This window comes from Stylophora pistillata, chromosome 13 (assembly GCF_964205215.1).
Source record: "Stylophora pistillata chromosome 13, jaStyPist1.2, whole genome shotgun sequence".
Lineage (NCBI taxonomy): Eukaryota > Metazoa > Cnidaria > Anthozoa > Scleractinia > Pocilloporidae > Stylophora > Stylophora pistillata.
Window position 1 is genome coordinate 10,457,990 of NC_142531.1, and position 25,070 is coordinate 10,483,059.

General features: G+C 39.9%; 2 protein-coding genes and 1 pseudogene across 3 annotated transcripts in view; all 3 read right to left on the reverse strand.

The window, feature by feature from the left end:
• Positions 1–6,981: 6,981 nt before the first annotated feature.
• LOC148717569 (uncharacterized) lies at positions 6,982–10,760 on the reverse strand (annotated as a pseudogene). Its single transcript, XR_015994885.1, has 3 exons — positions 10,595–10,760; positions 9,404–9,600; positions 6,982–8,971 (listed from the first exon to the last, which is right to left on the reverse strand). The product of XR_015994885.1 is annotated as an uncharacterized LOC148717569 (transcript).
• A 510-nt stretch (positions 10,761–11,270) lies between these two features.
• On the reverse strand, positions 11,271–12,099 carry LOC148717570 (uncharacterized). Its single transcript, XM_088743828.1, has 2 exons — positions 11,941–12,099; positions 11,271–11,612 (listed from the first exon to the last, which is right to left on the reverse strand). The coding sequence occupies exons 1-2, from the start codon at positions 12,097–12,099 to the stop codon at positions 11,271–11,273; spliced, it is 501 nt and encodes a 166-aa protein (XP_088599954.1).
• A 5,354-nt stretch (positions 12,100–17,453) lies between these two features.
• Positions 17,454–25,070, reverse strand: part of LOC148717571 (uncharacterized) — a 17,289-nt gene continuing 9,672 nt past the window's right edge. Inside the window, exons 2-4 of the mRNA XM_088742868.1 lie at positions 19,449–19,757; positions 18,628–18,936; positions 17,454–18,501 (exon numbers count right to left, since the gene is read on the reverse strand). Coding sequence (XP_088598994.1) covers positions 18,464–18,501; positions 18,628–18,936; positions 19,449–19,757 — 656 coding nt within the window. The 3' untranslated portion in view covers positions 17,454–18,463. The remainder of the gene's footprint in view (positions 18,502–18,627; positions 18,937–19,448; positions 19,758–25,070) is intronic.

The following is a 25,070-nucleotide window of genomic DNA, read 5'->3' on the forward strand; positions in this document are numbered from 1 at the left end:
ACTCTGCTAACTGAGCAATCAAGCCAACCTAACTGGGAGCTGGTCACGTTGTGAGTTCGTAATATACCCGTAGATGATGAAGAAACAAGTCAATAGATGAAAGATCACGTTTTTGAACTGCGGAACTGTACCCCTCTCAAGTACAAAGCCCGCGACGATGAAATATGATAAAGAATAAACCAATCAACGAAATGCTTGTCATAGAGTGGAGGGGAACAGAGGGGCGGGAGAACAAGGGGCGGGAAGCGGTATCGACATGAGGGCGGAAAACGGGAGCAGAAATGAATAAGGTGATAGTTTACTGTTTATTACTGGGTATCACTCAGTCATAAACACTTATCTAGCAAGGTTTTTAAATTTCCAGTTAACATCTACCAATGCTTAAAAACATTTTCGGAGGCAAGAAAACGTAAATTTTTACCCGAGCTGGAAAAACAGCATTATTTCCAGTCAATTTGTGAATCCCTTCAAATTGATTACGTCATTGGTCATGAGATAGCATGACTTGTACAGTGTCTGGTAATTTATATCTGTCAAAAATCTCCAACAAAGAAAGTGATTCAGGGTCATTCAGGTCAATTGTGACAAATGTCGTCAAAGACCATATTAATCGGTCTCAGTATTTTCCGTTGGGGCCACGAAAAATCCGTTCATGGAAGACCTTCTTGGGAGATCGCTCCTTATGAATGCACCTCCCAAACTACTAAAGACTTTGCCTCGTGGTGCAAACTTGTTTCAAAGGAATGCCGCTCGAGTGAGTGCGCCGGCCGGAGAGTGCAGAGTGGTCCACATTTCGACGCAGTTTTTTATTTTGGATAAAGCTAAGGCAATTCCCATTAGGATAGTATTATAGCAGAATCGATAACTCAGGACGTTAAGCAGACGCAATTTTATTCCTTCCTCGTGTACTAATGACCTGCGCACTTCACTCCAGGTGCGCAATGCGTATATGCAATATCCCCCCTTTCCTAAGAAAGCATAAATGCAAATATAGAGCAGGAAACGACGGTAGTAGTAATAAACCAAGCTAGGCTCACAATGAAACTTATTTAGACAGTCATTTCAGAAAGTTGCGCCCTAGCGCAAAAGAAAGTCGTTAAGATATTGGGGAACACGCCGTTCTCGGAAAGGCCTGCCAACATGTTCCGTGTTCCTTAATGAACACTCTGATGACTAGGAACGCACCCTACTTGAGAAAGTCTTTTAACGGGTTCAGTTCCCCCTCGACGAGGGAATAACTTTTTTGACCGTGGACAACTGAAGTTCCTAAACAATCATGCCTGTCCTCTTGCAGGTTCGACGCTGACTCCCTTTTTTTGAACGATAGTAAAAGGTCTAGGGTTAGCTTGTTTTGACGTTTCTGAAGTAGCAAAACCTGATCTCCCTGGCGAATGTCAGAAGTAGTGCCGCTGTGACGTTTATCCATGTATGCCTTTGCCTTTGATTTTCTCAAATTGTCATTGGCGCAGGCAATATGAACAAGATTTGAAGTGCGAGGGAGATTTAGACAGGGAATCTTGGTTCTGATGTGACGATTCATCATCAAGGATGCGGGTGAGACCCCAGTGGAAGAATGAGGAGTGGTTCGATAGTTCATTAAGAACACAAACAGTTCCGAGCGCCAGTTCTTTCCTTCTACAGTAGCAATTCGAATAGTCTTCTCCAAGGTTTTGTTCAATCGCTCTACTTGGGCTTTAGCAGCTGGCCAAAGTGGCGTAATTTTGCGATGCTTGATACCAAGCTGTTTGCGCAATGCTTTGAACTCTTCTAAGCCGAAGGGGACGTTGTCAGATGTAATGACTTCAGGAATACCATGTGTTGCGAACATTTGATTAAGGTGCGTAATTGCTGTGGCCGCAGAACCTGAGTGTGTAACATGGACCTCTGGGATACTTTGACGTTTCATCGACTGCAACAAAAACAAAGAGATACTCTCCTGATGGGAATGGGCCACAGTAGTCAATGTGGATTGTGTGCCACACTTGCTTTGGTGGATCTGTCATTCTGAGAGGCTCTGGAGGAGGAGTTGGGCCAACGATTTGGCAACCAAGGCATTCGCGCACATATCTCTTTGCTTGAATATCAATGCCAGGCCACCAGACTCGTTGTCTGAGATGCTGTTTAACTTTAGTGATGTCCTGGTGCCCCTCATGTGCTAATCGAAGAATGCGTGGGCGAAACACTTCTGGAATCACAATACGATTGTTTCGGAGAAATGAATGCCGCGTTTCTCGCAAAGTTCTTCCTTTAGATCAGCAAAGGGCGCGGGTGCAGCTGACCAGCTCCCAGTGTCCAGGCACTCCTTGATTATCTTCAAGGTGGGGTCGGATTCGGAAGCGACAAAAAGCTCCTGAAGAGTGATGGCAGAAGGGAATCAACTATAATGGAGTTAACGTAGTCCTCAAGAGGATCTCTGGGTGTATTGGTAGGGACGGGTTTGTGTGACAAGAAGCCGACAGCATTTTGGATGCCAGGTTGGTAAACAATGCGTGGGCTGCAGTTTTGGAACCGTTAACCCCTACGTTCAATTCTCGATGAAGGGTTCCCACGGCCGTTGAGGAGGACTTCCAGCAGTTCGTGATCTCCTACTAAGTCGAACTGGCTGCCGTGGATGTAATAATGAAACTTCCCACATGCTCATACTCCTGATAAGGCTTCTCTTTCCGTTTGGCTGTAGCGCTGTTCAACGGGTAATAGACTGCGGCTTGCATACGCAACGGGCCGGATAGAGCCATCGAGGTGCTTCTGAGTCAAGGCGCCACCGATCCCAATCTTGCAAGCATCATGGCGTACTTGGGTGGGGAGGGAGGGATCACAATGGGCCAGAACCTTGTCACTAGATATGAGGTCACGCAGCTTGTTAAAGGCTTCAGATTGCTCTCGGCCCCAAGACCACGGACAGTTTTTGTGTGTGATCCTTAGTATTGGCTCTGTCATAGTAGCTAGGTTTGGAAGGAAACGGGCGACGGTATTTACCAATCCCAGAAAGCTTCTTGCTTCCGTGGCTGTGTTGGGTGGCTGCATGTGCTTGATGTGGAGGCCAACTAGAAAGCCTTTGCTACTTTGGCCACCACACACATTTTTATAATCTGTTCTTATTTATTTTATTCTGTAATCATTTGTTGTAACTTTACTTTTCTATGTTAATTTTATGTAAATAGTGTGAAATAAATGAACTAAAGATTGCGTGTATTCGATCCTTGTCGGGGATACGCCTTGTGCTGAGATGTGAAATCCATAATAGTTCAGTTCCGGGACGCCAAATAGACACTTAGCTGGGTTGACTGTGAGGTTTTTTCCTTGGAGCCGTAGCAACACATTTTCTAGGGATCTGTCATGCTCTTCCTTAGTTGTACCGTGGACGAGAATGTCATCAGCAATGTTTCTTACATTATGACATCCCTCGAGGACTTTTCCAATTACGTGTTGGCATATTTCAGAGCCTACTGATGCTCCATATGGCAGACACTTGTAACGGCGGAGACCAACGTGTGTTTTGAATGTTGTCAAGTGACGAGACGATTCACCAAGTTCAATTCGATTCGGTGCTAGCATTCCTTATGATAAATTTGGAAAAGAACTTGGAGCCGTTTAGATCTTGGAGAATTTCTTCGGCTGTGGGGTATGGGTGGTGTGTATAGCGGAGAGCTTCGTTGGGCTTGCACGTGTTTACACACAGCCGTATGTCACCATTCGGCTTGTCGACAATGACAAGTGGGGAGACCCATGGCGTCGGGCCCGTAACCGGTTCGATGATATCTTGATCTTCAAGCTGTTTTAGCTTGGCTTCCACCTTGGCTCGGTAATGTAAGGGTGTAGGACGGGAATTTTGTATCACCGGTCGTACAGTTGGGTCGATGTTGAGCTCAGTTGGTAAGCTTTTAATTTGCCGATTTTGCCACTGAACACTGCTGGGAACTTCTGTAAAAGGTACTGGTATTCAGCGTGGCAAGGGGAATGTTCCGTAGTTGTGAAGGCCGCGATATGCAACACTCCTAGCCGGGTTGAGGTTTCACGACTCGGGAGACAGCCAGCATTTCTTGCTTTGAGCACCAGGAACCTTGCTAGGTCCATCTGCCCTGACGGACTACTGATCAGGCCAAAAAACGATCCAGCAAGGGGATCGGGGCAGGGTTGTCTAGTCCATATGGGCAAAGTTACACATTGGTTGGTTTTAAGGGCACTGTTTTAGCGGCATTGATCGCCTCATATGTTGCATAGTCGATGGTGTTCGCCGTTGCACCAGAATCAATACAAACGAACTGGGATATCTTCAATGGTAAGTGTGATGTCTGCTTTTGCTTGGTTAGGGTTGAGGTGAAATGCCTCATGACAGTCATCTTCATCGGAAGAATTACAAACATACCGGGCCTTGGGTGTCGATGCCTGTGCGCCATTTGGGTGGCCTGGGTTTTGGTTTTTTTTCATACACAATGGTGCAGGATTCCGTACTTAGAACATGTCTTACGAAAAGCAGGGCATCTGGGAGTTCGCGGCTGGTGGTCATGTTGGTTACCGCAATGTGTACATTGTCGCTGTTTCTCCGAAGTAAAATTCACTTGGTCTTCTTCGCTGACGGTTGGCGTTGTTAGTTGGTGAGCTTTGTGCGAGCGTTCCTGGGACGAGGTATTCTCAATGTTCGCCGCTTGGAGGCGTCGGCGAAGCATGTTGGAATGACAATGTTCAATTAACTGGTCCATAATAGCCTCATCGAGCGAGTATTTATCGTAATCACAATGCTCGCCCCGTCGGTTTGATCGTGTAACGTATTGGGCAATCGATTCGTTTGGCATTTGATGAGCCTGGCGAAAGGTGCGTCTTTCGAACTCTAAGCTCTTCTGAGGAGAGATGTACGTGTTGAGCGCAGTTAGTGCCTCTATGTAAGTGGTTCCAGTGTCTGATAAGGTAGCAAAGATGTCTTGAACAGCCGGCCTGGCAAGGTGAAGTAGCAAAGCTCGTTTGCGATTGTCAACAGTAACTCCACGGGCATCGATGTAATATTGTAGTCGTGTTTTCCATCTGTCCCAGCGGGGACCAACACTGCCGGTCTGTTCGAAGGGATCAAACGGTGGTATTGATGTGATCTCGGCCATCCTCGTCGCCAAAATATTTTAGCAGAATCAATAACTCAGGAAGTTAAGCAAACGCAACTTTATTCCTCCCTCGTGTACTCATGACCTGCGCACTTCACTCCAGGTGCGCAATGCGTATATACAATAGATAGAGAGTCAAACAACATGGCAAGCCATCAGATTGGATTTTATAGACATTAAAGACAAAATGATAGCAAAAGATTACGAAATACAAAGTAGGTGTGATTTCCTGTCCTGCTTGTATTATACAAGCGGCCTCTCCGGAGCATGGAAGACTTTTTCTAACTGCGAAGGTTAAAAGACGATTTCAACCCATCGAACAAATCTGATAATCGGTCGAACAAGACTGTTCAATCATGCTTCACTAGCAATTAAACTGGACGCTCAAAATGCAGACTCTTCAACAATAGATGTACTAACTACGAATACTTAGTCCTACTTACGTCAAAAAGGGAAAGCAAGCACGAATACAAAAGAAGCAAACTCTAAACGTTACGTCTACCTCTTGATTTTTTCATTTGATTTTGAATTGACAATAGCTATTACATCACATAGTGAGCTGCGACTTTCGTCTCTTTTCGCTTCGTATTTTCCCAAAAATACATACAGCGCCTCCAAATCAGCTACAGGCTGAACTCTTGAAGACTGAAGCCAGTGGTAAGGATGTTTCAACCTTTTTAACCCTATCATAACCGTGATTTATCGTTTATATATGTATAAAAAAATAACTGCAAAGCAGGATTAACGAAATTTCGAACAATCGAGCACAAGTTAACGAGAATGCGAGCATGCGACCAGTGGCAAAAATTTTGCGAGCACGAGCAAGCGAGCACCCGTGTAATTTTTGAGAGCAACTCGACCAAATGCCAAATTTTACGAGCTCTTTTAAATTGAACGGGGCCGTTCGATACCCCTCAATTGAGATCACTCGCGCGATTGTTCGGACTGTTTAGTTGTCATTCTTTTAGTTTTGGCTTTCTCGATGCTGTCCTTAATGATAACAGTAGTAGTATGGTTTACGTTCTTGGGCATTGATGTGTTGAGTCCTTCTTAGAATCACTTTAACGCGCGCCTAACTGTCTCCGAGTCGAATCCAAAACATATTTGTGCTTGCGAACAAAACCTTTTTATTTAGGTTTCTTTGACAGTGCAACCAGTAAACTCTATTTAATCAATTTTTCAATGAAAAAAACGTTTTTTTCAATAACATACCAATCCTGGGCTCCAATAACGCTTTTTAAAACGGCTTAAAATAAAAAAGGTAAAAGTTAGGAGGTTAACCATTAAAGTTAACCATTAGCACATCAACACCAGTATCCATTGAGTAATGATTTGACGAAAATTGCAACTGAATTAGCACTTTGCTTTGATTTACCGCTCTTAATGCGCCGTAGTGGTTACTTTTTGATGCACAATATTCCTTTTCTACTAGCCGAAAGACTATCCCACCAGGAGAAAACTGAATGAGATAGCTATTACTGAGAAGCTCCTAAGCGGACTCAGATGTTTGTATAACAGGCAGACTGCATGCGCGTAAGTTTTTCTTCATTTTCAGTCGAACGGCAGAGAGCGCCTGCCGACCGCGCAGGACAAAAGAGGAGATAAAAGGGGGGGATGGAACGTGTGTACCCCTCATTTTAAGCCAGCGACATATCCAGCGATGTTATTCGGCGATCGCGACGAATTTGATGGCTGCGATCGGAGTATTCAATCGCTAATATAATTTATATATGTGTCCTTAGCGGCGACCGGCGTATCAAATCGCCAGTTGTGTCGCCGGCTTTTCAGAAAAACAATTTGCAGGTGTTGCTGACAAGTCACCGCGACGTGTTAGTCAACTTCACTGCTTGGAAAAGATAGCAAAGAAGTTATGAGAACACGATCCGAATACTGAAATAAAAAACAATTTTACTCTATTGACGTTAAGTCTATTGATACGTAGAGGTAAAACAGCAGATAAAATTAAAACTTACATCAAGTTGAATAAAGAGCATGTATTGGCGAGACAGCTAAAAAATTCATTACGTTACTGCAACAACTAACCCCTTAGCAGCCAAAAGTACCCGTTTCATGTTGTCCTACAGTAGCATTTTGAAGTGATATAACGGTTTCCATTGAGGCCTTTTAGCTACGGCAAAATTAAGATTCGGCCGGCAAAAGATCGCAAACTTGTTTTTCTATTTTACAGCACCTAATAAGGACTCCTCGAAACCATCATATCGCACAAAAGTGTCATACACAAGGCACTGTACTACACGACATAGAAAGCTCTTATCGTTCGTGAGTTCAAAACTAGATAATATAATTTAAACTGCTCTCGAAAAAATTTAGAAATACAGGCTTGCTCAACAGTTTTCTAATCATTACTTTATGAAGTTAATGATCTAGGTAAAATTACATCATTCTTTCCCCATTTATATTAAATGGACGGGAGGGTTTTGCCAGGAACTTATTTTTACATAAGCTCGGATTCCTTTGTTTTTTTCGGGGGGAAAATATTACATAACTCCCGAATCAACTGTCTGAAAAGCTGGGTGCGGCTTCGATTGTTTGAAGGGAAGAGCGGGGCTAATGAACAGCTAATTCAAATGCTGGGGGATTATGTATTAATATGCAAGGGGGATAAGGGACTTATTCCCCTTGCATATTAATACCTAATCCCCTCGCATTTAAATTGCCAGTTCATGAAGAAAACATTTACAAATGTTTATTGGAAATATTAAATACGAAGCTACAATTTCTGAAATTAAACTGAGCACTGTTTTCTTTTGGGGCACATTCGCGGATTTTCTTAGTCGGTGGTTCATCGCTTTCCACTGAGGCCCCCGAAAAATTAGTTGCTGATCCGTGCAAAACTTCGGACACAATTTCCTTCTGCGCGTCGCTCACTCTTTGATTTCTGACTCTGAATCGCTCAGCATAGCTAGCCTGTTCCTAGCATTCACCACGAACAAGACGAACAACTAATTCGAAATGCGACTTTAAAAAACTACCATAATTAAAAAGCCGAGAAACTTGTGAATCCCACCAATGCCAGCATTTTGAAAAACAAAACAAACATGAACAATAGAGCCATTTTTCTTCAGTGCATTTTTGCATCCCTTGAGGAATCCTCGCACATGTAAAAATACGCCATTTATCGGCCTTCAGCTCGTGGTTATGTGATTTATTCCCCTCGTGCGTTGCCCGAGGGCGCAGCCCTCGGGCAACGCACGAGGGAAATAAATATATCTTATTAGATGTTTTGTTGTGTAGTATCGCTGAGTATTTTTACGAGTTGTGCCGTATTTTGACGAGCCCGTAGGCCACCAAATTCCTTCTCCACACAAAAGGAAATCAGAAATGCGCTCCAGGTGTGCTTGATAAGCGCTCTGGTATTTAAGGATGATTCTGTGGGGGATGATATTATTTTCTGGTTTTGGCAAGCACTTGGATAGTTTCTCCAGTCGTGACTCCTGCTCTTGAATGGCACTTCGTCTGCTGATTTCACCTTGTTTCATTTCTGCTTGCATCCTGATCAGGCCAGGGGTGATGATCTCTCCAGGTCGTCTGCTTGATGTTGCCAGGGGTATGCTTGCAAAAGTGTTGAAATGGCGCTCTTGTTGTTCTGTGTTCGTTGACCTGGAGCAGATGATCGATGCGATGTTGGAGAGGTGAGTGGCACACCGTCCGATGAGTGCAGGTAACGGCCCTAGAATTTTTTCTCTGTAAGTATTATAAGCTTTCCAATAACCTCCTCACATGCAATAACAGGAAGAAAGGTTTGATTGTAAAGCCTTGATACATTTTTTGGCATCTCTCTTGTACCTTAGCATACAGAATTTGCATGATTTCTGTCATGGTGTCCAACAAGAGCTGCACCTTCTCACTGACAAAACCTATGAAGGGGAAAATAATAAAATATATAAACACTCGATTAAAAAATAATTTTGATGGAACTAAAGAACAACTTTCTGTAAGTGAGGAGAATGACATGTATTAAAAATTGTTACTGTTCAATTTGATGATAAAAATAACTTAGCATAACAGCAGTAATTAAGCAAACAGCACAACAGCTGGTTATTTTTGAAAAGTAACTATCTATAAGATGTCGATGTAATGTGAAAAATGCGAAATATTTTAGAGACTTATAAATAACATTGTCTTGATTCTTCTGCCAATTTTATCCAAACTGGTCAGACCTACCAGGGGTGTGTGTTGGGAGGTGGGATAATGAGAAAACTATTATTGTTAGAACAAATTGAATGTTTTAAGTATAAAGTTAATTAGGACCTCAGTCTATATAACTTCAATAGTAGAACAATGTTCACCTCTCAACTGTTTTGCAAGCACAAGACACTATAATCCGAACCACGCAGTTGGTCTTTTGTTCCAGAAACCAATCTCAGTGTCTCCTCACACAACTTTTTCACATCATCTGAGAGGTGGGCAGAAATTTCAGTGATAACGTTTGAGATGTTTTCGTTCACATCATGTAATGGTTCAGTGGGAAGGACCTCATACATCCCTATGTAATGAAAGTAAATAAATAAAACCAAAGAAAATTAATTTAACTGGATTAATTTAACATGTAAATTTGGTTATATATGCTTGAGAGAAATATGAGTGTTTTTAAACTGCTAATTGTGAGGTGTTGCTTTTACATGTACAGTATGTCCTGGTCCATGTCAGGAGAATCAGACCAATTAATTTTGCTTTTACAGTCAATACTGTTTGATACTTGTCAGTAAGTTCAATTTAATAAAGTTGTTATTGTCCCTACGAGTACAAAATTAATTAGTTAATTTGGTTAGGCAGGGGACATCAAAGAACCCACTCGCAAGGTTACTGTGATGTGGTCTGACCTGTTTACTGGGAATTGAGGGGAGGGGGCATCTTCAAATAAGTTTCCTTTGATTGTTTGTAAACTGCTGATGCAGTCTGGCCAAAGTCCCCCGAAAAGTGTTGTGATGCGCATTGATCATATCCACATGTTAATTTGCGCAATATAAATGTTAAATTATTATTATTATTATTATTATATTATTATTATTATTATCATTATTTAATAATAATAAAATTATAAAATTATAGTTTCTCATATATTATAATCAGTCCTCTATCGTGAACATTGATATTACTTATGTCAAAAATTTGTAAATAATTAGATATATGATTGCAAATTGTAAATAATTGCTATCATTATTATTAAACGAAGCAGGCCAATTTTTATCATAATTTTTGTAAATACTTTTAGTGATTATAGTGAATAAAGGTTTTGTATTTATTAAAAAAAAAATTATACAACATGCACATGATGCTTTGCAGAAAATGAGATTTCTCCTTAATGATCAAATGTACATAAAAGTAAAAACTGTGTAATTTGTATCAACCAGCCATGGAGCCACTAGTCCATGAATTTAACTTACAGTAAGGAAAGTAATTCTCCTTTATGGTCAAAGATAACTTTAGAATAACTTTGTCTTATGCTAGTACTGTAAATATTTGAGTTAATTACATACCTAAATGAAGATCCTTTATGCTTCTTCCTTGATCCATGGTAAACATTGCTGGTACTCTCTGTATACCACCAAGATGCTCTTTTAGGATGATCTGCAGATCCTTCTTGTAGCCTTCATCACACAATCCATGTGCTCTACATTCCCTCTGCAGTTCAGCAACTGACATATCTTTGAAGGGTCTGATTCCACCATTTCTTTTTGCTTTTCATGCAGGCCATGCTACCACTATGTTTTGCCGATCTGCTAAAGACAATTGGGGGCGTCAAAAACTGCATGTATGGTCATGATACCTTCATGAATCTCCACTACATCCACTACAACCAGCATTTCCTCCCCTCTACTCTCCACCCTCAAACTGCTGCTCTGGGCCATCTCCATGGAAGAACTGCATTGTATCATTCACTTTAACTCCATCACTGGTTTCTACTTGGTAAGGAAGGTAATCAAGGTATTCTTGTCTGGTCTCAACATATGCAAGCTGCTCGACCTCTTTTGATCCACATCTGCCAAGAATATAGAGATGAGGCCTTTCAACAATTGCTACAACATCAACATCTCCATACCCTCTGGCCTTCATCTCTTCAGGGGTGTAGAAGCTAGAAGGCTGGATCATAAAGGCACTGAACAAGGTACAATATGTGACCATGGTTCAGAATGGTTGAATTGTCTCCCCAGATCATGAGATGCCTGGTTCTCTGGAACTTGATGAGGAGTTCTTTCTTTGGCTTGCTGTTAAATCCTCCGGGACATGCTTGTCACATTCACCAATCTCTGTCAGACATCCTGTAACTTTCTCATTTGACATGCCTCCATAATGACCATCAGAATTGGCATGCACAATGCCAAGTTGTTCACGCCTCTGAAGCTCTCTCTTTCTGATTTCAGAGAGAGGGATCTTTCTGGCAGAAACTGTAAATTCCACTTGTTGAAGGGTGCCATCACTCTTGAAAACAAGCTTTTTATACTTCCTAGGAACAACCAGCTCACCAATGGTATATTCTCCTGCATCCAGTTTGTCCTAGTGAGAAATACAGTAGAATGACTCTGAGTGCCTGTCCTGTATTTTAAATTTTTTTAAAAAGCATTATAATCACAATTTGCTTCCTTCATAATAACTTAATAGGCGCATAACAATTTAGAGGTAGTTTACATCTTTTTGTTGTTTGATGTAGAGGGTAGGAGGAGAGTACATTTATGGCCACATGTAAACTTGTGGAAAGCATTGTACTTGTTTTAATTGCCTGCACGTGAACTGCTGAAGTACATAATATTTTTTAGTACAATACTAAGAGGTCACCATCATTGATAGTCGCAAAAAAAAGACTCTCTGGCTTTATTGATATAACCTGATGTGGCGGTGGAGAATGGCGTTTTTTCTTCCTAACTCCAAGTTCCTCGTGTCTCTTCCGTTTTCCGAGCCTTACGGCTGCTTCCTCCATTGTCTCAAAGTACAGAGTGGTCCTTTGTTTTGCCCGCTGACTGTAAGACTGCCTCGTGCTCAGCATTGTATCTTCGTCACACCGTTTGGACCATTCCTCTAGCACTTTGTGCTTCTCTTGACGTGCTCGCTGTCGAAGTTCGCGTTTCTTTTGTAGTTTGCTTTCCTTTTGCTGTAACTCGCGCTCGGATACTTTAGTTTACCCTAAAGGGTTCGCGAATTCCCATGTAGACTCGGTGAACCCTTTGCGCAGCATGATGTCATCGTGTAAGCGGTCATCTAACTTGAGTAATGGTTAACGAAGATCTGCCTGCAGTCCACCAGCGGTATAATAATGACCAAGTTACGAATAAAGTACAAATAAGCCACGAAAAAAAGACGATCAAGCCTCTAAATGATGCAGCTCTACCAAGCCATCTATACACCTTCTTGAGAAATTTCTGATATCCGACGAAGGTGCTCTGAACTATTACCCGCCCGACGACTACAGCAGGTGCCCCAAAAAAGCCTGAGACAAAAATGCTGTTTGTGTTCATAGTCACCTCATGAAAAGAGAGAGAAAACTGATCAGACTCTGCTAACGACGTGTTCTTATATCAAACACCAATTCTTTCAATTTAATCATCTCTGATCCTGACCACGTCGGCAGCCTTCTGAAGAACACCACAATTGTCATTTTTCATGACGATCTTGATATATCCCTTACCTCCCCAAGCTTTTGACCAAGAATTCTTAATCAGCCAATAGGGTTCACCCTTTTCAACTCCATATCCGACAGCTAAGGCCGCGTGATCCAATGCATGAGTTGAAAACGAGGATAAGGAACTCGTAAAATTGGCCACCTTCACTGGTTAGGACGAATCGTACCTCATGAATAAAATGTTTCAATTCTTTACTCCCTAACATCAGTATACATATTCTCCATACTGTTCTTCATACACGTTCTAAGGTACTGACAAGGAGTTTTCTTAAACAATCCAGGGCTTTTCAAGGTGCTGATCACTTTCTTTTATTCTAGCGACTTCAATATTTTAAATCAAAGGTTACATCGTGAGTAGAAATCAGATGCTAGTCACTCTTAAGGGTCAAAGGAATTAATGGCGGACGATTTTTGGACGACTTTGGAGCGGTAAAAATTGGTCATCCGGACAGTTTTTTTTTTTTTTAGTTTTGATGGCGAAAATGGTTTTAAGTAGACTCAATTCAACATTCTGGAAACAAATTAGCCCAAAACTAGTATGGTCAATTTTCGTCTCAGGGGCACTTCCAATTACAATACGTGTAAATTACTTACTGCAGTCAAAGTCATAATAATTCCTGATCCGTACAATTTAAAAGTCTTTGGTTGGGTGTTGATGATTTTCTCTTTTAGCTCGAAATGTTTTTATTTTTATTTTTCAGGAAAAGAACAGGCTGATTTTCTTGTTACTAATCAAACTAATTTGTGATCTGGTTCTCACCTATCGCACATATCGAAAACTCTTAGACTGTAGCTGTGAAGACTTCCTATCTATATACACTCCCATTGTCTCCATATCTGTTTCAACTTCTACTGAATGACCATACTGTAGTTCTCACCAAATAACACCCTTCAGATAAGATCACTGCTAAAAATAAAAGTTTTCCTTCCCTCAGTCCCGGGTCCACCTAAACTGGTTCTGGCTCAAACGGAAGGTAAAGTCCTCTCACGCGAGTAAGCTTGTTTTCGAATTTCAAAGGAAACGTTTTTTAAACTTCTTGAGGGTATCAGTTGTTGTTTAGGAATTTCAAGCGATTCAATTAAACTAAGAGATATATATACAGTATGCTTATGTTAATTATTTTTAAATGAATAAAGGCTGATAGTTTCGAAAGAAACTGTTTGGGGCTGCGTCGGTGGGAGTAACGAAATAATTTGGATATATCAACAAAGTTGAAATGGTAAATTGGCCACCGTAATGATTACAAAAGCTGACGTTTCGAGCGTTAGCCCTTCGTCGGAGCGAATAGAGGAATTGTGGGTTGTGTGTGCTTTTAAAGGCAGAAAATGGAGCTACGTTATTGGTGGGAGCATGGCAACGAGAAAAACATGAATAAATTAGTGGAATGAAAAGCGTTCGTTGATCCCTGTGGGATTTAGACTGCCGGTTTGAAAGATAAGCTTTTGTTCAAGATTTTTACGGCTTTCCGTGCCACCTAAGTGCAAGGAAAGACCGCAGATTGCCATGTGTTGCTTAGAATGATTAGGTAAATTAAAATGTCTAGCGACTGGTTTCGATGTGTCCTTGTCATTCCTTACCACGTCTCGAGGGTGTTCTCGGAATCGGTCACCTAGTCTTCTGCCTGTTTGGTCGATGTATATCTTTTTGCAATAAGTGCAAGTTATGCAATAGATTACATTGGCGGAGGTGCACGTGAAGTGATCGGTGATCTTAATGGATTGTTTCGGTCCCGATATTTTATCAGTGTTGTGAATGAATTAATTATTTTTAATTTGGCTTTTCCCTCTTTTCTTTAAGGTCGGCACACACGAGGGGACTAGTCCCTGCGACTAGTCCGTGCGACTAGTCCCGGCGACAAGTCTTTGAAGGGTTTACACGAGGGGACCGGTAGCAGGGACTAGTCCCTTAAGGTGTTCACACGAGGGCACTCAATTGCACAAGAACATAGGAAAATTAAGAGGCAAAAGATGTTTCTTAGTCAGGGGCGTTACACGAAAACAATGAAAATTTGGCAACTTTTCATTGTAGCACTATTAAACATCAACGCAAATGAACTACACTTATTCAGTCGAATTATTCATGTTTTTACGTTCCGTTTTTTTATTTATTTATTTATTTTTAACAGACACAGAGTCAAATAGGGTAAAAATTCCATCAAAACGGCTCCAAGACATCTGTATATGTTTACAAAACTAGAAATACTTTTTTATTCTTTAGTTGTAGAAATCTAGAATTTAGGGAAAATTCATAGAGACTGCAATGTTCACAAATACCGGAAGTCACGCATCATACTGACCCGTGATTGGCTTATTTACCGTTTAGTCGCAGGGACTGGTCGCACAAACAGTTCACACGAGGGGACAAACATTTGTTTCATGCGACAAGTTCGTGCGACCAGTCGCAGGGACCAAATTTTGGTCCCTGCGACAATATGTGTAGTTCACACGAAGGGACTAGTCGCATGAAACTGGTCGCTGGGACTAGTCGCAGGGACTAGTCCCCTCGTGTGTGCCGACCTTTAGGCTTAATATATGACAACACTATGGCAATCAGGTGTCGGTCTATCTATTCGCCTTTGGCTCGTGATTCACAAACTCTTTCCTAGAAGAATCCTTTCCCGGAGAGGGAAAGGGAAGGGAGGGGTGGGATGCCAGTCCATCGCATGGTTACTCCCGCATTTCATCAGGCTCCCCGACAATCCGCTGGTACCCAGGCCATTTATACTCCTCGGCCTTAGTGGAGAGAGGCACAGCAGGAGTAAAGAGTTTTGCCCAAGAAGACAAGACAATAAAAGACTCAGTAAATTATCAGGCCTCAAGCCATATTTTAAAATCAAAATTTTAAGAATAGAGAAGAAGGTTCTTGGGCTCTAACCCGGTCCATTTTGTTTCTTTAGCTCAGTGACAGTTTTATAAACCACAATCTTGAGAAAAAAAAATAGTTCAGCTTTACGGGCCTGTTAATTAAGTTACCTGCTGTTATGTTTTCATTCAAGACGGGAATTTCAAAAGTTTTGAAAATGATACAATAAAACTATCAGCTACAGAAACAAAGAGGACTGGTTTGGGTACCAGAACCTGCTTTCCTATCCTTTAAATTTTGATTTCAAAACATAGCTTCGGTCCCGTTAAGTTACAGGCCCAGGGGGCCCGTTTCTTAGAAGTCCCGGTAACTTAACGGGCCCTTAAAGCTCTTCAGTTTTCATTCAAGATAGGAATTTCAAAAGTTTTGAAAATGATACAATAAAAATATCAGCTAAAAGAAACAAAAAGGACTGGTTTGGGTACCAGAACCTGCTTTCCTATCCTTTAAATTACAGGGACTTAAAGGCCGTTTACACGGCAGAAAAATCGGGTACGGACGTGTCAAAAAAGGAGTACGGATCGCATAATTTTAGCCGTTTACATGGATGTTTTATCACGGGTCGGAAAAAAGAGGCATAAGGACCAAGTTAGCAAGGTTGCGTTTACACTGCAGTTTTTGGGAGACCGAACAAATTTCTTGCACGGGACTACAGTATTTAGTATAGCTGTGTGCTGTTAGCATAATTCTTGTAAACAAAATGGCGACGCGTGATGCTGAGTTATGGGTACGGACCCGTGTTTTTTCTGGTTTTTGGGCCATATCCCCATAGACGTCTATGGCCCTAAAACCAGAAAAACTCGGGTCCGTACCCATCCCCCAAAACATGGTACGGATTGTTTACACGGGCAAAAATGTGAGGTCCATACTCCTTTTTCCACACGTCCGCAGCCGATTTTTCTGCCGTGTAAACGGCCTTTCAGTTCGAGAAACATACCCCAAGTCTCGAGTCCGGACCGCTTGACCTACACTTGTAAACTTGTTGTCGAAATTTCAAAGGAAACATTTTTCAAACTTCTTGAGGGTATCAGTTGTTGTCTAGGAATTTCAAGCGATTCAATTAAATTAAAAAAGATACATATACAGTATGCTTATGCTAATCATTTTTAATTTGGCTTTTCCCTCTTTTCTTTAGCTTAATAAATGACAACACTATGGCAATCAGGTGTCGGTATATCTATTCGCCTTTGGCTCGTGATTCACAAACTCTTTCCTAGAAATATCTTTTCCCAGAGAGGGAAAGGGGGGGAGTTGGAATGGTATTCCATCCCATGGTTACCTTCCGCATTTCATCAGCCTTCCCTGACAATCCGCTGGTACCCAGTTTATTTATACTCCTCGGCCTTAGTGGACAGGGGCACACTGGGAGTAAAGTGCTTTGCCCAAGAAGACAATGTAATGAAAGACCCAGTCATTTATCAGGCCCAAAGCCATATTTAAAAATCAAGATGTTAAGAATAGAGAAGAAGGTTCTTGGGCTCTTACCCGGTCCATTTTGTTTCTATAGTTCAGTGATAGTTTTAATGTATAAGTTTTTACAATTTTTGAAACCACCACCTTGAGAAAAAAAAGTAGTTCAGCTTTGCGGGCCCGTTAATTAAGTTACCCGCCGGGCCTTGAGAAACGGACCCCAGGTCTTGAGTTCGGATCGCTTGACCTACAGTCCACGAGCACAAAGCATGGCGAATAATTCAATTTTCAGACATGCCTATGACAGGTGATTGCGCCTTTGGTTGCTTCTAGGCCTCTGGAAGAATCAAACATAGAATGTGTGTCCCATTCCACTTTCTTTTTTCAGTAAAATTCATCTTGGCCACAAATTGACATACACGCGCAAGAAATATATCAGAACCAACAATGACTCAAAATGATCAATTTTACTTCAAGCGTTGACTGTAACTATAAAGTTTAACACCAAGAAGAACAAACTTATTCACACATTTTCCTTGTTAACATTATAAGTTTCATTTTTCGTTAACTTTCTCATTTCAAACAAATTAAACAGCGAACCCTTTCTACCTAGAGCTTTTGTTTTCATCATGGGTAATGTTTTTTTGTTATATGTGTGCAAGAAACACAGAATTACTGAGACATTGTCCGCAGACATTCTGATGTTCCTCTGGGCCCAGTTGTTCAAAGGCCGATTAGCTCTAACCCAGGGTTAAATTTTAATCCAGGTTTCTAAATTTCTCTAATCAAAAGCCATTTTGGGATAAATAAAGTTTTCACGTAAATAAAAGTTTCACGTAAAAGTTTTAGCGTAAATAAAGTTTTCACGATCAAGAGTTACCAGCTTGTGCACGATCTGTTGAACTCTTTGTTCTTCTTATAGAAGGACAAGCATGTGTCCTTTCCTTTTCTTCTAAAAACCTTATGTATTCTTAACTCAGGAATGTCTTTTTATGATCCGGATGGTAATAAAAGTTAAATTTGATCTCCTCCTATCCGCGAACAAAAGATACCTTTCCTTCTCTTCTAGCGATCGTAATTTTTTATGAATTGACTTTCAAAGCATCAATAGATATTTAACTATCACAATTTACGAATTCATTAACAGCCACGTGCGTTTCCCAATTGTCTCCTTTACTGTTTCTCACTCCTTTTATCTTCCAGCAATAGATAAATGGATTTAACGTCGAGTTCAAGAAAACGAAGATAGCCGTTATTTCTCATATGACAAAAATTTTCTAAATTAGCTAAATTTCTACGGATATGCAGGCTTTTCTTACGCACAAATCAACAAAATTCACTCCAGCTAATAACACGAGTTATAATAAGTAACAAGTCTTAACTAAATAGAGAAAAACATGAAATTCAATTCATGAGCTGAATTATTCCCATTGAGCAGTGGGAGTTGGACTTTCTGATTTATGCATCTGTACCATCCTGTGGGTTGCCATCGGCCCCTGAAATTAAATAACAAAGGTATATAAAATTGGAATCATCATCAAAATTGGAATTAGTTTTAATTCAGTAGTAATGTGGGGTGTTATCGTCAAAAGAATAACTTTTATAAACAAATAACACTTTACCATCTGGTTCTTCCAATACAACGTAACAAAATCTTTGAATCAAATCATTTCTTGCTATCTCCTCGCGCCCCAAAGCTTGAGCTAGAGCTTCATAATTCGCCTGACTTCCCATCATTTGACGCCACTTGTTTAAGCACGAGAACGCCCTTTCGTACACATCATCTTCATCGATCTGTATCTGTACTATGATGGTTTCTTGGATGCCCAAAGCTCGGCTGAGACGTTTCCAGATTTCAACAATGTGTGCGGCAAGTTCAGCAATTTCCCTGTCTGTGGGTACACCTTCTTTCAACACACCTTCTATTCTCACTGTTAAGAATGCAGTTATTTGCAAAATTACAAGTCAGTTTTATGTCCGCTGATGAAATCACTGTTCCTCTTTCAGCTCATAATTCCATTTCTTCACATTACCTGATTTGCTGGATAACTTATTTAAACTATTATGAGAAGTAACTTCATTGCTAGATGATAAATTTTAGGAGTTGAGAGGCTAAACAGACTTCACCAAGCAGGACTTAACTTTATCCAAAAGAAAACATAAAATATTAATTATAATAATATTAATAATAGTAACAACAACAACAACAAAAACAATAAAACATTTGTACCTTAAATTTAAGTTTTCAGTAAATCTGCATTTCAGAATCTTTAAAACAAAACAAGTTTTCAAGAGGCTTTAAATTGACATCACCAATTTACAGGGAAATATCTGAGCCTCAATGAACCCACACAGAGGTCATTCCCTTTGCATACAATGTCTCACCAAAAAAAAAATGAAAAAACAAGAGAATACTTCAATTCATGTTCAAATATCATGATACCTTGTCTCCCAACTGTGGAAGCCACAGCAAGCAGATTACAACTCCAGTTCAAGACAGCATTCCACAGGACAACACACAACGAATAGGATGCCATGAAGTCCCAGCATAACTCCAATGCTGTATGATCAGTTGTATTCGTGATGACATTGTTATTAACCAAGAAGACCAAACACGCCACAGCTAGGCCATGACAGTTGCCGATAATGTAAAAGGCCTTTGATGAAGTGATGCCATTGAAAACCCTTTCTTTAGCAAAAACTAACACTATGGTCACAAACGGTGTTATGGCAAGAAACAGAATGAAGGCTTCTGGTAAAGAAAAATTAGATACTATTAAAACTCTTTCATTGCTGCAATAATAAAAGTAAAATGTTTTTAGTTATAATTTTTCTCTCTAATATGTATTGGCAGACTGAACAGAAGTGAAGTAGTTGTACAGGTTCAACTTCCATGCAACAAGCATCCACTGAGCATGATATCACGCAAAAAGCGAATTATCATTCTCTTATTATACATTTTTTCAACAATCTGCAGAAGAAAACACTCTTCTCTGAGTTTACAAAAGTTTGAGCACACTGCATGGATAAGGGATTAATATCTTTTACTATAATCTATCAGAGGAGATTAGCAAGTACTGTTCACCTCTATAGCAGCCAAAGAGACAAAATTGTGCTTCAACAATTTAATTCCCCACCATTTTTCAGTATACTGAAACAAGTCAAATATTTTTTGCGTGGTTTCTGTGTGGTATATACCAAAACAGTTATTCACCTCAGAGTCGGTAAATGTGGCGGATATTTCTCCACCACTATTCACCCCCACTTCATTGACTAATTGTCAACTATTATTGGTATTATTGCTCGGACCTTAACCAAAAGTATTTTAAAACAAAAGCTGCAGAATACGAGAAACCAGTAGGGAAGTTGGTGTTACTAGAGGAATGTTCCACCCAATTTAATTGAACACTGGGGGGAGAATGCCACAACTGAACATTGACATTTTGTTGGATTTTTTGGGTATCTTTTCTTGTTTACATGCATTGCATGCCACTACATTAATGGTGCTTAGTTCATGTGATTTTGTGCAACCTCGTGGTTGAGGAAAAAAGAATTAATTACAGTGCCAGGAGGCACCCCTTGATAATCTTTGTCTCATTAACACTTATCATTGATTAAGAAGTCAAAACACAACTCAATAAATCTTTTATAAAATTGTGCAAGACTGCTTGTCAATGAAAAGTATACAAAAGAGCATTGTGAAAATTTTCCTGGATGTGGACACCCAGAGCTATGAACTAATACAAAAAGTTCATTTCCAGCCTCTTATTCACCACAATCTGAGTTCAGTGGCTTACAGCCACTTTGATTCTTTTACACAATTGAAACTGAAACATCAGTCACTCATCAGTGCCCCATCTCAGCCCACCCATCCAAAAAATACCTCTTGCATGCATAGCATGCATATGTTTTGTGAAGGATGCTGGAAGCCTATCAAAAAGTACAGGCGCAATGGAAAGTCAATTTTTAACATGTCATTGCTTTTTCAAATTGGTGTAGAACAGTTAAAGTATTCACTTTTATGGGAACATTTTCTACAGCTTCAACTTCTAATGCAGTGTACTTGTAATTTTAGTAGCAAATAAAAATTAGCAGAAGTTTATATTAGGTCCAAATTTTTTTGACATGATTCACAACTGGTAGTGCCAATTACTCAGACACACAAAGGGTCAATGTCAAGTAAAGAAAAGTAAGATAGTCAAAGTACAGAAACTTCTTTTCAATCATTAGTCTTGGAATATCATCATATATGGTTGGTGATGTGGAATATTTCATTTAAAATTCAAATACTCCATTTTGGTCAAACTTCCCCTCAACCTCAACAGATGAGAATTACATCATAACTGGAGAGGTGTGTAGAAAGACAAGAAAGGCCACTGCTTATTGCATAATGGGATCCCTGCCTGAAACCAAGGCAAAGAACTCAACCCCTGAGGGTTTGTGAGGATTTCATTCCCCTTACACTTCACAGGTTAACTTTTTTGCCTCTTGACTGAGCTTTGGGCTGTATGCGATTCTTAACATTTTGCACTAGCCACCTGACAGCAAGGGGCTCAAAAGTGTGACCAGCAATAATTGAGTCCCATTCTCTCTACTTGTATACCAGAGCAGAAGTACACATACTCTGCCTCAAATGGAATACTCAGCTTCAGAATAAAAAGTCTGACAATCTGATGGTCTGAGAAGACTCTTATTAGAAGCCAAACAACAAAGAACCTGCATGTACAACTAATAGTATCAGTGAGGATGGATATCAAACATCTTCCCAAACCCTGTATCCCCTGGGAACAAGACTGAACAAAGTCAGATTAAAATAACATGAACATGAGCTTTTTAGAAGCCTTAATATAAATGGATGATTTACACTTTAAAAGATTTTAGAGAACTGAGACTTGAGTCAAAAGGGCACTTTGAACCTCCATTTTATGCCTCAGTGCCAGCACCAGCTTGGCTGCCTATTTTAAAGAAAGGGGCTTGGCTCTGCCTATTTCATGGCAGGCAATTCTATATCAATCACTTAAGAAATAACTCATCTCTCATCCTGGAAGCTCAAACACTCTTTAAGACCATAAAATTATTTCAACTGATCACTTCTCATATCTGTTTCTGATAAACTCTGGACAAGACTTTCACTAAAATCATTCTTGGCAATTATCAAATTACAAATAAAGTATACGGACACAACTCACACAAAGAATAAGCTAGTTAGGCAAGTTGTGTAGAAAGAATGAAAGGCTGATAATTTAAACCAGTGGTGAGCTTCTAGTATGTAAATGACAATCTCTTGAATAACAGCTTGCCACAGTAAATGTCACTGCCATCCAATCTGTCTATAGTTACTGTACTAACTATTGGGCAACTTCATATCTCTTTTACCAACAGAGAACATTAAAGTTAATTCTTGTCATCAATCTCAAGAAATAAGAATTTCAGGATCAAGACATGTATTGCAAGGTGAAATGCAAGTCAAACTAGTTTGAATACATTTTAACCTGTAATAAATTTTATGGAGGCTCCATTGGGTTTTTACCGCACTAGATCTGAATGTGAAAATAGCATGAGCTTTAAAATTGTCACCATGCAAAACAAATATGACGGCTCCCTATGACTGCACGATTGTCATCTAAAAAGGTGTATTAAAACTGTATAGAACAATGCAGTTTTATGAAATAGACTCTAAGGTTTCCAGTGAACATACCCATACTGTTGATAGGTCTGTTTACAATGCCTTTCAAAGAAGTTGACAGAAAAGAAAACAGTGAGAGGAAAGATTGCAAAATGAAAGATTCTAAAGCTTATGCATGCTCAGATATCAATCTTGGAAAAGTGTCATTTTATGACCATATGTTTTGGGAGTAACAAAAAAAAAAAAACTTTTGAGCAAGATTTATCATTTCCTTCTGTACATGTTTTTTGAAATTGGCTCAATCCTTACCACATACAGTTCCTATCAAATAGCCTAGTTTTGTTAAAATCTGTCAGCTGAGCTACTCAAATATATTTAGAAAAATTAGAAATATGAGAATACTGGCAAAACCATTTTCAGAACAACCTTGAGTTTTAACCATGTCAAAATGTCAGGCAATACCATTTCCGTAATGTGACAAAAACTGAATGATAAGTAAATGAAGAGATATTTAAACCCAAAGTTGGAAAAAATCTGCATTTCAAATGTGTTAGAGATGATGTTTCTATGGTAATGTCATCAATCTAAAAATTGATCAATACAACCCTTTATTTATCACCTGCCAAGGTAAATTGATCTCTTGAGACAAACTTTGAGATAATTAAATTAGTAAGTTTTTCTTGTGAAACTCGGCCTCAGAAGAGAGGTTCATTCATAGATACTCTTGAGGGAAGGGGGGGCACCTTGAGTACAACAGATTATAGCAGTCCAAAGAAACTTGGAGTTCCAGCCCCTTGAGTAACTAGCCATTTGGTGTATCACTTGTCTCGTGTTTGAAGAACCAGTGAAAGTTTGATTATGTTAATCTGCGAGCTTCATCGTGTACTTCGACTAAATAGACAGAAAAAAGCTGACACCATTCATTTCAAATGACACATGCACATAAAGAAAATGGCTTAAATTTTTTAAACTCATGAGAAACTTTTTAGGAAATAGATTGGTTGGATTGAAAGACAATTAAATCAATAAACACTGAACTCACAGTGGTGAGTTGTGAGGAAGTCATCTGCCAAATATTGATTCGACCGAAGTTTTTCCCCTAGTTAACATTTCAAACCCAAAGAGGCATTTCTGCAAAATTTCCACTAAAACACAGCGAAAAAATAAGCCAAAGTAGGATTACTTGAGGCAAGACTATTACTGCTATGAAGACGCAACTACTTAGCTATAGTATCGATCAATTCGCCAACCAACCCCACCAACACAAGACTTGGACAGAAAAAAGGCCAAAGACAGTAGTGTCAGCCATAACTTGGAAAATCCACTGAAACCTCACTAAAATAATCCGCCTTATACTGTAGTAAGAGTGACTCAATCCTGAAGCTAGAATATTTTATATTTTCTTAAAGCCTTGTATCTTTAGTGACTTCAAAGCGCAAGAAAAGAGGATCGGTCATTCGACGTGATTTAAATGTTGGGGGCGAATCAAACTTAACGCAATTTTACTTGGCAGTTGAAGTAAAGTAAAATGTAATTCTAAATTAACTTTTCTCATCAGATCAAACACTTCATATAGGAACTCGAGATTAACCTTCAATTCAAACTTTTTCTTCTTGTTTATGTTATGATCTTCAGCAAATCAAATTTCAAACGTCACTTGTACGAGCTTTTTTCGCGTTTTGTTCGCACTTTGATTATGCAAACATCCTCATCCAAAAAGCAGGCAAACACCAAAAGTATAACGCTGGCGGAACATCTCTCTCAGCAAAATATTCCAAAGCGTGGCGGAGCCGCACTAGCCTCCTTTGCAGATGTTCTTTGGGCGTTGAATTAAGAATTCTCCTCCGACTCTTGTCGGGGAAGAATTTTTAATTTGACACCCAAAGAACGTCTGCAAAGGAGGCTAGACCCACACAGGCACGCAAAAAACATTCGCAAATTTAGTTTATCTTTGCACATGCATAATAAAAGTATCCCATATATACGCCCATAAGTGGCTGATGCTGGTCAAAGATCAAATACCAAACTGCCCTGTGACAGAGAAGCACCTGCTTCTGGTCTCCTATACTGGTGCATACTATTAAAGTTTAGTTCAGTCAGGTAAGAAAGCTCTGAAGGTTGTCCTTCATGGTCAAAAACTGACAGATGAAGTCCTGGAAACAGTTTTTGCCAAAACAGTTGCTCTTTTGAATGGCAGACCCCTCACTAAGGTCAGTTCAAGTGGCAATGACTTGGAAGCCATCACAACAAATCATTTTCCTCTCTCTCATGCAAATCATCTTTTACCATGTGGAGTTTTGGCAGACACAGAAATTTCCAGTGAAAAATCAGAGGGGGAGATAGAGGCAAGTCATTATTAATGAGATCTGGACAATGTGGTTATGAGAATATGTACCCACATTGATTGCTTGAAAGAAATGGAATTGGAACACATGTAAA